This window comes from Carassius gibelio, chromosome A3 (genome assembly GCF_023724105.1).
Source record: "Carassius gibelio isolate Cgi1373 ecotype wild population from Czech Republic chromosome A3, carGib1.2-hapl.c, whole genome shotgun sequence".
NCBI classification, from domain to species: domain Eukaryota; kingdom Metazoa; phylum Chordata; class Actinopteri; order Cypriniformes; family Cyprinidae; genus Carassius; species Carassius gibelio.
In genome coordinates, this window is record NC_068373.1 from 28,650,214 (window position 1) to 28,666,621 (window position 16,408).

At 38.0% G+C, this 16,408-nt stretch overlaps 1 protein-coding gene across 2 annotated transcripts in view; it reads left to right on the forward strand.

Annotated features, from left to right (window-relative positions):
• Positions 1–2,431: 2,431 nt before the first annotated feature.
• The window catches only part of LOC127941710 (protein shisa-6-like), an 80,205-nt gene continuing 66,228 nt past the window's right edge, over positions 2,432–16,408 (forward strand). For both annotated transcript variants that reach the window (XM_052537068.1, XM_052537077.1), the window contains exons 1-2: positions 2,432–2,520; positions 3,308–4,121. In XM_052537068.1, coding sequence (XP_052393028.1) covers positions 3,577–4,121 — 545 coding nt within the window. In that variant the 5' untranslated portion in view covers positions 2,432–2,520; positions 3,308–3,576. The remainder of the gene's footprint in view (positions 2,521–3,307; positions 4,122–16,408) is intronic.

The window sequence follows — 16,408 nt, forward strand, 5'->3', positions numbered from 1 at the left end:
GAGGGAGCAGTTAAAATCTAATGGGCAATCTGTCCTCCCACTATGCGTCTGTTTCTTTCATACATGCTGATTGACAGAAAGACAGCACTCGTTTGCAAACCTCCAGACCAAAGAGCTCATAAAATGAGACAGGTTCCTCAAACTCTTTCTGTTTTAACAGTGTCTGCAAATTAAATGCACTTTTTACTTTTGAGAGACATCCTGTGAAATAGGTGCAGTTTCCATTTCCACTAAAACGACAGCTCTATTATTACTTTGAAATAAAGTTTTTTTATAAATTTTTATTTTATTATTATTATTATTATTATTATGAATAAGAAAACCAAAGTTTTTATGTCCCTAAAGCTAGGGACATAAAACATGGCGTTTTGTTATATTTCGATTTTTTTTATTTTATTTTGCAGTTCAAAACATCCAAGTTCAAGACTCATCCCAATAAAGATGAGTCAGGGTTTCATAATCTTTTCCTGAACTTTCTGGCTTCTTAAGACGTCTTAAATCTAGGTCTTGTATCTATCTGCCAGTCTTTCATTATTTTGTTATCGTGAAGTATCAGATCTCAGCTGAACTCAGTGCTCTGTACAGCATATCAAACGAGTTGAGTTACATTTCATGATGCATCACATTATGTACCGTTTCTGTGGACGCTCTTGTCAGAGTTGTTAAGCTGGAAGTGCATGATAAATAAAGTTATTGTTTCCCAAAATAACGAATCGATTCTGTACAGCCTAGAAAAATAATTGGTAATTTGAATCCCACTTCCATAATGGCTACATGTCACAGGGTAACACATTTGCATAATGTGAGCCTGTGTTCTACATTGGCCGGCCGCAAACAACTTGACCCCGCCCACAAACACGTAATTCTGCTGACGTCTGCTTCTGTAATCTCGGGGAGTTCAACGCGGGATTCACCACACTTGCTGCTGAAAGATGGATCAGTATTACGTTTATTTGGTCTAGCTGCTCCACCGAATCAAAAGATGTAAGTATAATAAATAATAGATGTTTATATTTTCAGATAAACATCATTATATTATAATTTTTAAATTAAATAGGCATATCATTTATGACACTGTTGTATGCTGTAAACCAATCCCAACAGACTGGGCCCTCTGACCAATCAGAGCAGAGCAGGCTTACATAAAGGAGGGGTTCAGAGAGACTGAAGCTTTTGAACTGCTTCGAACGAATCATTTGAGAATCGCTTGAAAATGTGCTGATTTTAATGTATATTTTGAGAAAACCTACGTGTTTTTTTGACATTGTATGCATGTAATCTTATTGTAGGAGACTAACGAAACATTATAAAGTAACAGTAAAAATGGCATAATAGGGGCACTTTAAATTTTGAGCAATGGCGATTAACAATATTTCAGAAAAAAAAAATCAAGTATTTATAGATTGTTCTCTAATAATGATCTCCACTGTATATTTTTGAAAACCATGCCCCTAAGCTACTTTGACTGCCCACTTAACATGTCAGTCATTGGGTGGTTTTTGACCCACCCCCACCCACAATTCCATCTGGCCCAAGACTAGAACCCACAACCCTTCGATTGGGAGTCCAACCCTCTAACCATTAGGCCACGACATCCCCTGATTCCACTACACTGATATTATAGTTATAGGTTTTGTTCTGTGTCATCCTTTTGCATAGGCTATCATATAGTGATAGCTGAGGAAGGCCCTGGATGCAGGGACTATAATTTGTAATCCGAATGTTGATTGCTGGCAGAATTATAGGCTAATAATATCTGATAAACATGGTAAATCCTACTTTATACAGCTGATAATGATAAATCACGGTAGAACAGCACTGCCTTGGTTGTTTCTTTATTCTTTAAGCCCCTGCTCCTGATATTTGCACGCACCATCCAATCCTTCACAGAAATTTGCGCGCCTGCAAAAAATTCAAAAGTCAACGGTCATAACGGCCATCTTCGATAATCGATTGGTTTATCTTCCTGGATGTTTATTGTGAGATTAAATGTAGTTATATATTTGTGATTTTAAAAAGGTTTTACACAGTTGATCGTTTGTAAGAGTAAGCTTTTAGAGTCTGAAATTAAAGAGAAGCCAACGTCACAGCCGAACTACAGGCTATGCCTGATGATAATTCGCTGCTTACATACACCTTTTAAACACTGTAGATTGCGATGAAGTTCGGAGGTGGAGTGCAGTTTTAAGAAAGTGATATGTTTTCCTGAAAGTAATGTTGATGAACGAACATGTCTTGTGTGTTCAAATGCTGTCCATGGCACTAATGCAGTTGTTGAGAGGTCGTGTAGGTTGTTAAAGGAAGCTTGCAGGTATGAGCAGGCGTGCGTTTACCCGAGACTGTTTGTAATTACCTGACTTTCCAGTGACGTGTAGAAGAAAAACGAGAGAGAGAGAGAGAGAGAGAGAGAGAGAGAGAGAAGGGGGCGGGACACGGCGGAGCGGAGGAGCATCTCTCTTTCAGCTCTGTTCGTTTCGGAAGCGCAGTGACGGACACCCCGGAGTCGAGCACACTGGACTCGTAAGTTCTGTCCAATTTTTTTCTTTTTTTTCCCCATTGTTAAATCCACTTTTAGCTTGTCCATGAATGAATGTAGAATGAAGTAACCTGAGTAGATTGTAATTTAATGTGTGAGTATTCATTCTCACTGCTCCACTGTAAAAGTGAGAAAAAGAAAAAAGATGCGCAGGCTTTACCTTAAGGGCTATCTGTTACCGACATGGCTTTTAAAAATGACTTTTGCTTTATGTTAAATTATATTGTTAAAACCTGTTAATTTGAACGTTACTACGTGAAACACGTTTTGGTTGATTTGACGGAAATCTTTTGAGGGTAAGAGGGAACGGGAAATTTGAATGAAAAAGATTAAAATAATAAGTTTTTCCCCTCGCTTTTACACATTAATTTATTAGTTTTTTTGAATGTCTGAACTGTTATGTTTATATATTTATTTTATTAATTAATTTCGTTTTAATTTTTATTTATTTGTTAATTCTTGAATGTGAATGTGTAAACACTGATTACTTGTAAAGGGATTTTAATTTCTTTTTATATATTTTATGCAACATATTATGGAATTACACAACAGATTCACACCAATAGATGTAATATTCATGGCTTTTGTAAGTAGTGGTGACAGTCTTTATATGTAACCTAGTATGATTTTTGATTTCTGTTAAGAACAGATACATCCGTACTGATGTATAGATGTATGTGCTGTCCATGGTGCTGAAATCATGTAGCTTAGCATTTTCTACATGATCTGTGAAGAGTTGAATGGTTTTCTCTCTCATATTTTGTTTTTCAGATTAACATAATGTAGTCTTGAGCAAGTAGATTTCAAGTTTGAGAACCTTTTCACTCAATCCTGCCACCGTGAAATGGGCATTGCGTAGTTGTTGTTTTGACTCTATAAGCACAAATGCCTTAAAGAATGAGAGCCTTAGGAAGGAGGACTGTTGAAATGATGCTATGCGGAGATGGAGAACGGAGAACCTGCAAGAGTGCATGACAAGCGGCTCTGTGCCGGTTTGAAGAAATCATAAAAATAGGAGAAACACATCACCACCTGAAGCCATGGGGATACGACATCTCCTACTTCTGTTGGTCTGTCTAGACCCGCTGTGCGTTCTGAGCACATCCACAGCCAAACGGAGCAAACCTCCTCCAAAGAGACCCCCAAAGGTGAAGGAGGTCAACAGCACCGTTGCTCCGACAGTGGCAACCCGACGGATCACACAAGTCCAGGCGCCCATCGTTGGTGACCATGACACCTGTCTTGGCTACTATGACGTGAGCGGTCAGTACGACAAAGAGTTTGCCTGCAACAACACTGACCACCGGTATTGCTGCGGGAGCTGCTTCCTGCGCTTCTGCTGTCCTGTGAAAGCCCAACGAGTGGATCAGAGAATCTGCACCAACTACAACACGCCCGACTGGATCAAAACCCAACCGCCCTCACCAGCACCCACAGGGGACACGTACGACCCTGCACTGGACCAAACCAACACCACTGTCTACATAACCTGTGGAGTCATCACCCTTATTATCATCTTGGGAATTTCTGCCAAAGTGGCCTATGATAAAGCCACCAGACCGCCTCAAGAAATGAATGTCCAGAGGTAAGTCCAAGACATGTCTTTAGCTTTCTCAATCTTTGGGTTAATGCACTGGCAGTATGACAAAGTGATTTTAAAGGGGCGACGTAGCTGGTTAAACCACCCCAAGGCTGGTTACCGAAATGTGCAGTTTTACATTAAAGGGATAGTTTGCCCAATATTTAAGATTTTCTCATTGTTTATTCAGCTACCCATTTTGCTCCAAACCAGTATACATTCTTTCTTCTGTGGAATTTTCAGTAGGGTCCATTTTTATTTGGACCCCAATGTTCTTCAAAACATTTTATTTAGTGGAAAGAAAGTCGTATAGGTTTGGGACAACATGAGGGTTTAAATTTTTGGGTGAACTGTCCCTTTAAGAATTTTTTTTTCTTTCTTTCTTAACATACTTGGGGCAGCTGTGGCCTAATGGTTAGAGAATCTAACTTGTAACCTGAAGGTCGCAGGTTCAAGTCTCAGTGCTGGCAGGAGTTGTATGTAGGTTGGGGGAGTGAATGAACAGCGCTCTCTTCCACCCTTAATTCCCATGGCTGAAGTGGGCTTAAGCAAGGCACTAAACCCCCTAGAGCAAATAGCTGCCCACTGCTCCGTGCGTGTGCGTGTGTGTGCGTGCGTGTGTGTGCGTGCGTGTGTGCGTGCGTGTGTGTGTGTGTTCCTTACTCACTGCTGTGTGTGCACTTGGATGGGTTAAATGCAGAGCACCAATTCTGAGCATGGGTTACCACACTTGGCAAATGTTACAACTTTTCCTTTTCTTTTATTCTTCTAAATATAGCATATAGATAACCATCAACAGAAAAGTCATTTTGAATGAAAAGTGTTTGCCCAAAGTATATTAGTCCATTAACTCCCAATTGCATTCTCAAAGTTGGAATTTAAGAGGATATTGGTGTCAAAAATATGAAAATGGTGTATTATTTTATTATTGTTGTTTTTTTACATTCATTTGTTCATAGCTTTTCAGTATCAATTTATTTTGATAAAAATGTGGGAATTCAGATTAAACACAGTATGTTTTACAGAAATCTAAAAGTATCATATATCAAAACCCTTTGAACAGCACAGACTGTGTACAAAATAAGAGTGATTTATTATTTTTAGTGTAAGAGACTGAATAAGGAAATGAATGATACCTTGTAACACATTTCTTTTGAAACCTACAGTACATAAACTAGACCTTAAGGGAAAGCCTTGTGGTCTTGATAACAAATTCAACACTGGGTTCTGTGTTAAGATGGAATATTAATAGTTAATTGCATACTGTATTAAATCTAGGACTTGTCTGCGTCTGGGAGGGATTGGTTCTGGATTTCATTAGTCTTGTGCTGAGATAGAGGTCAACTGGAAACTGTCGTAGTAGAGGGGAATTAGGTCTTCATGGCGCAGTTTATCAATAAGACAGATTTATAGTGCTTTGGTTTGTCAGTGCCGAAAAGGAGAAGAGTTTCTTGGTTTTTGAAGGACAACCATGTTTCATCTGTATTGCTTATTGATTAGATTAAGCTTAAAAAAGGTTAAAATGTTAACTGAGAACATTGAATTTTCACATTAAAATGACATAACACTGACTTCATAGCCATTTTAGCCAGTCACTTCACAAGGGGAAAGTTGTTCCTGTGCTGAGCTGTTGAGTGTATTAAAGATGACACATTGCTCTTCTCTTATCAGACTGATCCATGTTTCAAATATGAGTCAAGCTCAGGCAGTCTGATAAGAGTTTGGTTGGCGCTCACAATGAGGCTTATTGGATTTGTGATGACCGAATGAAATTCTGTACAGCCGGTTGAAACCTGTGAGCGGCATATTTAAAGGGGTGTTTGATAACTTTTTTAATGTTAGTTACTGTGTAATGTTTCTATTCGAGCATAAACAATATCTGCAAAGTTATGAAGCTGAAAGTTCAGTGTAAACGTAGATATCAACCTTTAAAATTCTTCCAGTTTAATTCTTATAAAAATGGCTGGTAGAACAAGTTACTTCCTGGGTTTGTGACGTAACAAACCCAGATAAACCCTGCACTTGGGAAAAGACAGAAAAAGGGTGAGGCCATGCTGCACTATTTCGAGAAGAAGAAGAGAAAACTAGAGGTGCATATAAACATCTATTCATATATGAATCGCGGTTCTGTCTTCTTACGATTCTAATGGATTCATAAGTTTCCAAATCAATTTGATAAAGCAGCGTTTCGTAATACTGTTCCTCGTGTCCCCCTGCTATGCACATGCTCTCCATCTCTCTCTCTCTCTCTCTCTCATTCAGCTCAGCTCCAACAATGAACTGTTCCAATTATACAATTATTTTCTCAAAGCTATGAGAAACATTAAACATGGATGCGCGTGCAGCTACCGTACTGTGTTAAAGCTTTAATCAGGATAAAACCGTATATTAAAAGCAAACATAAGCAATAGCATTTACAAATAACAGTGTATTAAAAAGTATGAAACAACAATAAACAAAAAAACATTGGCATACCATTAAAAGCTATGCTGGCACAGGTTCTGCACAATCCTCTTCAATAATTTCCTTTGCTTCTCAACCAGACACAAACTGATAAGTGATATTAACGACCCTGTTGTTTACAATACAACCGTAGCACATGCCGCTGAGGTGAGGGGCAGGGCATTTAGACGCGCACTAGGGGCGGTTTAGCCAATCACAACACACTGGGGTAGCTAACCAATAAGAGCCCATTGCCTGTTTTCTGAGGAAGGGGCTTAATAAAATCAGGAAATGATCAGCGCATTTCTCAGAGAAGGGACAGTGCATTGTGGAATAACAGTAAATTATATGAAAAATAATGATTTTTTTTTTTTTTTTTTTTTTTACGAAGTATTAAAACATGTTTGACTGCACATCATAAACACAATCAAGCCTAGAAAAAGAAAAAAAAACAGTGAACCGCCACTTTTAAATGTCTGTTGTTATTCACTCATGTTGTTCCAAATGTATATGACTTACTTTTTTCATGGAAACCAAAGCAAAGTGACCAAGGACCGATGATGAGCCCAAAGAAAGCACCATAAAATAAGTCCATTGGACGTAAGGCTGGAATACACTACAGCACTTCTGAACAGGTTTTTAAAACACTAGGGATCATACACTTGCCGACTGTGTAAATGGTTAGAGAAAAACTGGCCATCATACACTAAACAACTGAGAATCATACACTACCAGTCTTTAAAGTCTTCATAGCAAACACACACATAATCATGCACCTTGTTGCTAGGAGACGCATGACAATTGGAAACAATTGGCATTCTAAAATCAACTCAAAATATCAAACACGCTTGATTTCCTCCAATTGGATGGAATCGTAGTCTGAAGAAAAATAAATTGGAGTCTGTGACCATTATACACTGTAATATATACACTGAGACCCTTACAATTAAAATCTTTAGTCTGAATTTGTTGATGCTTTTATGATGCTCGACTTTCCTTGATCACAGTGACTCAATGATTGGATTTATTGTGTTGAATGTTACATTTAGAGACTCTAAACTAGGGTTTCCGATATCATGATTTTTTTGATCGTTGATGATTGAAATGTCTCCACAATCTGCTTTAGAAGAATCGTTCTACAGTGCAACAGCCCAGACAGTAAGCAGAAATCCATGCGGGCCAGACGTGGGCCAGATGTGGGCCGGATCTGGGCCGAAACAGCTTGCTGCAGTTCTGACACCTCCGTCTCAGTATACTGTGCTGTGACATACATTAACATCAAATGTTAACTCAGCAGCAGAGTTACACTCAAGGGAGACTGTACTTCGCAATCACAAAAGTAAATTTCTGCATTAACTGCATGTGCTTTAAAGCCTTGCTCTAATTCTGTTTAAACACTGCTGCTTATTGTCTCACATAGACTCCAGTGAAGTTTCGTACTACAGAATGAGTCGTGAGGATACAGGATGTTCCAGAACATTTGTTTTAACATTTCCATCCTTTGAATTCACTCGGCTTCATTTAGGCTGTGTGTAGATGGTGGGTAATTTGCAACAAAATACAGTTAAATATATTATGAGTGTTTACCCAGGGGCTCAGATATGTGGTGAAACAGCTCCGGGCTGAAAGCTTCTTGATGTGCTGTGTGTGTTTTGTGTGTTTGAAGAGCACAGGCGCATGAAATGTGGTTTGTCTGAGGAGAATGTCTGTATAGGACTAGAGATGAGACCTCGGTCAATGAGGGACAAGATCTGTCTCATGCCACTCTGGCTGATTCACTATGAATCCATTATGAGGAATATGGAGTTTTTGTAAGAAGTGCAGTATAGCTTGGTTGTGGTTTGACCTCATGATCTTTGGTTATAATGGAGAATAATTACAAAGTGATGACTAAAGTATTTTGATTACCTCATACTGGATAAAAACAGATTAGCTCAAATGGATCATGGGTTGTAATTCAAGCTTACTTATGACTCATTTCTGCCGACAAAGAGCCCAACTCCTATTGTGTTACATAATTATATTTTTCAACTTATTTGAGTGAATTCCACAAAGTCTTAAAATATATATATACTGAATTGAAAGCTAAATGTAATGCTAATTTTAAATTTTTGAGCATTTATAAACATTTTCATTTTCTAACTTATTTAACCCCTACACAAAAAGAGAGGGAGACTCAGATAAAATAAAGCATTTTTTCACCATTTTTTATGATAATTGAGCACATTTCCCCTCCAGTTCTGTTTTTTATATGATAAAAATAGGCTTTATTTTACTTAATGTAAATAATGTACAGTATGATGTAAGTTGTTTGACATCATAGTATTAGTATTATTTATATTTTAACATTAAAAATACATGTATATTGTGTCTGAACAAGATTTCCATTTGGGGAAAATGTGCTTAAATAGATGTAAGAACTCTTAAAGCTTCTAGAAACAAATATATATTTTTTCTATATTTTTTTTAATGCAAAATATAATTTCTTATAATTCTGTAGTGAAACTTGACCTGGAATTTTCTTAATAAGATTCACACACTTGAATTTGCTTACTTTCTCTTTTGGACTCCTTGCTCCAAGAGTTTTTCTCTTCATCTTAAACACAGGCATATTTGTCATTTCATCAAAGAGCCTGTATCTCTTTCAACTGTTTTCTCTCATTAAAGCGACATGTCATGTTTCTTTGATCATGATACCGTCTAATTGTCTGGATGTGATGACATTATCAGGAATGTGATTGGGCAGGCAGTTGCAGTCTTGTCCGATCTCATCTTTCCCGTGTGATGACTTTCCAACTCTCAGCTACCCAGAAACCCCTGCTGTGTCTCAGCTTGTCGTCTTCCTTTGTTTAAATATTGATGCTGCTGTGCTGTCTTAGACACCTGCTGGAATGATCAGCCAAAAGAGAGATATATGAGATATATGTGATAACGAAATGAAAACATTGTAATCATTGTGTGTGTGTGTGTGTGTGTGTGTATGTGTGTATATACATATATGCACACACATATATACTTAATGTATATATATGCATAGAAGTAACTTTTTACGATATTGACAAAAGTTTAAATCCACCCTTGCCGAACTTGTTCTTATCCCTTTTCACGTCACAAATCACATCATACAGTAGGGATGCTCAAATTAACTGTTAGGTATCAATGCATCCTTTGAACAGCGAGAGAGAACCATCCAACTCTACAGTGTAATGATGTATTAAATGTTTAAAATCAGTGATAAAGCTTAAGGCGCCATGATACACAGCATCTAAAGAGGAAAGAAGACCAATCAAGAATTGATAAGAACGCTGCAGACACAAGTTTCTTGAAAAACCCTATCTTTTTCCTTAAATTTTCTCTCAAATCATCAATATGTGAGCCAATTATAATGGCCATATATTTATACTCTTAAGACTAAAGTAATCAAATTTCCCTGCAATGTCCAGAGTGCAATCAAAGTGTCTGACATAGATCTAGAATTTGATAACAACATAAATTTAGTTTTCTTAACGTTTAAAACCAACTTTAGAGTATAATAACTTGCTTGAATAATATCAAAGACCATATGCAAAGCACTTCTTGTTTTGTAGGTGGATAACAATAAATAACAGTGTCGTCCGAATATAAATGAGTTAACATTAAGACAATTAATTCATTTACACTTAATATATAATTATTGCATACCGTTTTATAATGTACTACAATATTTAAGTGCCAATATACAGTATGCCACTAGTTGCACTAATCTAAATAGCAATTAACTACTGTTTACTCATTTGTGAGTTTGTGTTCTTTAAGCATTACGGTCAAAGATCGACTTTGATCTGAGCTTATGTACCTCGGTTTTAAGCATTATTTGAGGAAAATGTTTCTCAAAAGCTGATGGCCTACGATCCAGCAGTTCCAAAAATAAATACAAAACCTGTGCTAAGTGAAAGAAAAAAAAAATTATAAAAAAAAACATTTAATCCAATGTTTGGCAATAATATAGCATAACAAGATTTTATAAGCTAATTTTTGTTTGTCTGTTTTTTTGGTAGACCGTTCATTATTCACTGGGAACTCTATTTTTATAATGTGTGCTGTTATAACATATGTGAGCAAAGTAAATTCTAAAAATGAAGTTCATCCACTCTTTCCTAATGTTTGGATGAGAAGGAAGGCAATGCAATTGTTGTATCTTGTTGTGTTTGGACATCTTTATCGCTTGATTTCTGCATAGATCTGCATTTGTCTCTCTCGTTATTTACACTACTTGAATCAAGGGCAGAGCCAAACAGACAGTGATGTAGAATTGGTGGGTGGGGCTAAAGAGGCAGTAATGTAGAAGCAGGCATTGATCTTCTTCTGTGGAGGCGGAGTTTGGCCACACTATTACATCATAATGTGGCTAATGTGAAAGTTCTTAGTTATAGCTGTAGTACAATGACCTCTTAAATGTCAAAAGAGCAAGAGATTTTTGATTTCTCAGTTCATGACCCCATTTAAAGAAACTATGCAAATGTCATGCGACAACACTGGAAGGCCATACTGAATCCTCTCCATCTGCTTTAGCAGTTGTTGAGTTGGTTTTCACACCCTGCACTTTTAGCAATAAGTGTCTTTCCTGAGCTCCATAAGCATATAGTGATTCCTTTCATACCCGAGAGCATTTTAAACCCTCCACAACACAGTCAAGGCAGAAGCTCAAACACAGCCACGAGTGGACAGAATGTCTTTTGTGTTCAGTGAAAAGCATTCAAATCAGCCAATCAGATTGCCCGGACCGGTTCGGTGGTTTACGCTTTATAACCTGACAGCCGTACATGAGCGGTTTAAGAGGAACACAAGATTAGCTTGCTGCCAAAAAGCTGCGGTTTGAATAACAGTATATTTCACAGATCCCTGGGGCACCCGAGGTCTGTGTGAGCGTTGGCTGAGAGGTGGGAGAGGTTAACAGAGATGGTGGCTGCATTCAGCACATGCAGATTCGCCAGTGACCTTCAGCGGGACAGAGAGGCCGTGGTTTGAAAGCCTCCGCGGGTGAAACGAGCACCTCGTATTGATCAGTCTCCTCAGGAACACGTGTCGATGCAATCTGAGTGAGCCCTGACATTTTTACCCAGAAGGAGCGCTCTGTTTCAATTGTTCTCCATTTCGCTGCTTTCAGATATAAACTAGTCTTCTGATTGACCCATTTTGCACGAATTAGAACTGATGATCCTAAACAAAGGTCAAAGGTCTAAAGCATGTTCTGCTGCAGGGCCGACCCTTGGATTAAGTGACATAGGCAGTTGCCTAGGGCGTAAAACGACTGGGGGGCGCAGCAGGGAATTATGATTATTTTTTTATTTTTTTTTAAGTGGACCCTCTTGTGACCATCGTGCAGTCCTACACCCATATATTAAAGGGGTAAAGTTGTTTTAATGTCAGTTAATAAATAATATTTATAAATATATTAATTCATATATATTAATTAATTATCTTAAATTATTTATATTTTAAATTGTTTTATGTCACAGTAAATTTTTTATACTGAATTGAACTTAATTCAATGTTCCCAAATCAGCTCCTAGAAATAAACCTAATTTTATTTAGGCAAAATATAATTTCTTTTTAATTCTGGAGTGAAATGAACTGTGCAATGAGATTCGCCTACTTAAATTTGGTTTACTTTCATTTTCAGACTACTTGCTCCAAGAGTTTTTCATCTTAAACACAGACGTATTAGTCGATTCATCAAAGAGCATGTATCTATTTTAACTATTTTCTCTTTATTGCAGTGATGTGACATATTGAGAAGTTTTTTTTTTTTTTTATTATTATTATGCCTAATTGTTTCGTGGTGGTGACATTATCAGGAACATGAGTCTTGTCTTCTCAGATCATTCTGGGTTATAAATTCACTTGCCATTGGCAGGTCTGGCAAAAATAATTGTATTTAGCTTAAATGCATCATTACTTGAATCACTGATCATTTTACATGCGTTTTAAACATGTAACCAGAGTGTGAATTAGTGTGAGTGTCTAATGATTGAATTATAGTGTGTCTAATTCACACTGTAGTTACATCATGTATCTAAAGCCGACATATGTCTCACTATTCAACCAAATTCATGTGCTGGAATGAGGGAAAATTGCCTTGATTTGTTGGGAAACGGTGCACGTCCATCCCCAGAGGCTGCATCTGGGTGTTTGTGAGGATGTAATTAACTCACACTGATGTTTGGATGTGTCTTTAGAGCAAACAGGATAGCACTTAGGCCCAAATTACTGTTAGCACCATCTTGCATATATTAACACCAGTCAACTGAATGACTTTTGATGAGGATCAGAGTGTGTCGTGTAGCTGTATGTGAACATAAACTATCTGCAAAGTTGTGAAGCCGACAGTGCACGATAATAAAGATATTGTCTATCAAGAAAAAAAAAAAAAATCACAATCACCTAAACATGTCATCAGGAATTTGAATCTTATTCTGTTACGGCTCAACGTCACAAAGTAACACATTTGCATAATGTCTGTGAGAGTAAATTTGTTTTATTACATCTCATAATTACAACAAACTTGTCAACACTTGACCCTTACCACCGAGAAATGTCCTGCTTCAGTCGTGCTTGTGAATCAGTCTCTTGTCGATCTGCTAGTTCAACCGTTTCATCATCAGACTCCAGCTGTAGTTGGTAAGCTACAATCCATACATTTTTTTTCTATGTATTGACAAGTTTCCAGGGCTGTCATTCCGTCATGTCAATGGGCGTTTAGTTTCCGACATGCGGTAGAGTCAATCTAGAGCCAATTTCTACAGCTCTGGACCAATCACAAATGACTGCAATCTGACCAATCTCAGCATTGAGAAAAGGAGGGGTCTAGAGACTGATTGTTTGAACTGCTTCACACGAGTCGTTTATGAATCATTTAGAAATAGGTAAAAATAAATCTATTTTCTGAGAAAACTAATATGTTTTTTGACCTTGCATGCATGTGAACCTGTTTTAGGAGACTCATAAAACAGTATTAGCAACCTTAAAAATGGCATAATAGGGGCACTTTAAAGCTAAAAGACTAAAACTTAACACAGAAAAGACTGTTGCATGATTATTTCACACTATTCTCTGTGTCTTACAGTTTTAAAACAATATATACTTTGTGCCACAAATGCTTTTGACGTGATGGGATGCATAAAGTTAAACTGTTCTAAATCTCTAAATGAGTGAGTGTGATGCATAAAAACTACAGTAAAAAAGCCCACTCAAGTAATTTAATGTAGCAGGCGGTAAGGGCCTGAAAGCGTCCCAGTCCTGTGGTGTTTGAGCTGAAGAAGGTAAAACGGTAGCGCTGCGCTCCGAGCCTTACAGCCAACTGGGCCAGTGAAACCAGGTCGCCCCCACGTGTGGAGAACTTCTGTTAAAAAAGGCCCTCTCCTGGAAGGGAAAGACTAATTATAATTTCTTCCAAAGTCACACTCTATCTCTCTTTTTTTCTTTCTTTCTATCTGTCTCTCCAGCGTGCTCAGAGATGTGGACCGCAAGGCAGAGCAAATACGCTGACATTGACACAGTTAAAATGCCATTTCAGGCTCCTTATGTGAGGAGAGATGGCATCCGGGTCTACTGGATCCCGCCGCATTAATGTGTGCCGGTTTGAGATAAAAAATGTTTATTAATTTTTATAGTGCATCGTCTGGTTCTAATAAGCACTGAAATTGTCGAATTGACGTACAACGTACAAGTTTCTTAACGTAAACTCAAATAAAAAGTAACAGAAATTCTATAGACAAATAACCCCCCCCAGCAAAAAAACTACACACACACACGCACACACACACACACACACACACACACACACACACACACACACACACACACACACACACACACACACACACACACACACACACACATATATATATATATATATATATATATATATATATATGGATGTGTCCCATTGTGTCATGTGTTTAACTGGTAGTTCCCAATCCCCAGTCCAGCCCAGGAAAGGCTCCTGTACCCGAGTATAGCCCATGGAGGGCTCCCAATCCCCAGTTCAGCCCAGAAGGGGCTCCTGTTCCTGAGTCAAGCCCAGGATGGATTCCCAAGTCAAGCCCAGGATGGGCTTCTGTTTCCCCGTTAAGCCCAGGATGGGCTTCTGTTTCCCCGTTAAACCCAGGATGGGCTTCTGTTTCCCCGTTAAACCCGGGATGGGCTTCTGTTTCCCCGTTAAACCCAGGGCGGGCTCCTGATCCGTAGTTAAGCCCAGGGAGGGCTAATCTCCAGATGGCCCCAGAGCTCGCTATATGCCCATGGCCGAGCCAGCTAAGGCCATGGAGGATCCACCATTGCCTCCCGAGTCTCCAGATCCGCCCTAAATTTACAATAATGTTTACAGTGTAGCTCACAGATCTCATGCTTTGCACATTCCAACCAGTTAAAACCAGCATGTACTTCAAAACTGATGTACCGGTGTATTCAATATGAATGAGAAACCTACACTATTTTGGTCACCAGTTTTAATCTTTAATAACACCATCCAAAAATTACATCAAATGCATCAAAAGTTCATCTGAAGTGAAAAAATTAAGCTCCCATTCTGGGTGTGTCATTTGTATGGTTATTTACTGTATATTATAAGATTACTTGTTCATTTTCACTTACAAAAACTGTATTTTGTGGTAAAATTACATAAAATGAAATGTGTTTTCATTGTATAGAGTAAGGGAGCTCTTACCACAGTATATTTACAGTCGTTTAATATTACAATTATGATAATCTTTCAGCTCTCAGATCTTATTGACATACTGTATGAATTAATTTGTTCTTTGCACATTATAACCATTTTAAACCAGAAACAGATGAAACCAGGTGCATCTTTACACCAGAGATTTAATATGTGCAAACATGAATAAAGAACCTGCAACATTTTGGTATTTTACCATGAAAAGAAACACTATCCTGAAGTTACAAAGTTCATTTGGAGTGAAAATTTGAAGCCCCATTCTGGAAAAGTAAATTTCATGGTAAATTCAAAGATGATTTGTTGTTTTTCACTTATTAACATGATGAATTTGACAGTGTTTTGTTGTAAAATTACATGAAATTCCTTGATAAATGTGTTATGTTTTTTCCCCCATACAGAGTAAGTGAACTTTTATTTTTACTGTAGCATTTTTGCATTACTTTTATTTTACTTGACAGCTCTCAGATCTCATGCAAACATGTACTGTAGTTAATCATCCTTTTGGTCTCCAACTTCTTTTTTTTAAGCACTAAGGCGACACTATCCCAAAGTTACAAAGTCCGTCTGGAATGACAAAGTTTGCCCGATGAAGCCCCACATAACTACACATGCTCCGAAAACTGCATTACTGAGAAAACACCATTAACTCCAGCCAGCAGACTCTCTGATTGCTGCTGCGCAGAAAATCCATGAGGCAGTTGGGTCTCTAGTCAGAAAGCGTGTCCTTCGGGCCAAAGAGCAAAAACATTAATAGAATTTGAATCCCATTAGGCTGGTGTGAGTGGGGTGTGTTGCTCTAATGCCATATTGAGGAGGAACATTGATTAATGGCTTTTGTTTGCTGCTGTAGAGCTTGCAGGCCTAAGGTCCCGAAAACCTGAGAGACTAAACCTCCACTGTTCATTATAACACAGAGCACAATTAAAGTTGTGTGTGTGTGTGTGAGAGAGAGAGAGAAAAGGATTGCCAGTCACAAGAGACAAGAACCTCTACAAATGGGAAAACAACAGAAACAATAGCATAAAAGGAGCAAATTGGCTTAAACCTCTTGGGGGAACTGATGTGTTTGTATCTTTAAACTGGATGAAACACTAAACAAGTCTTTATTTCAGAGCTGAGCTGAATATGGATGGTG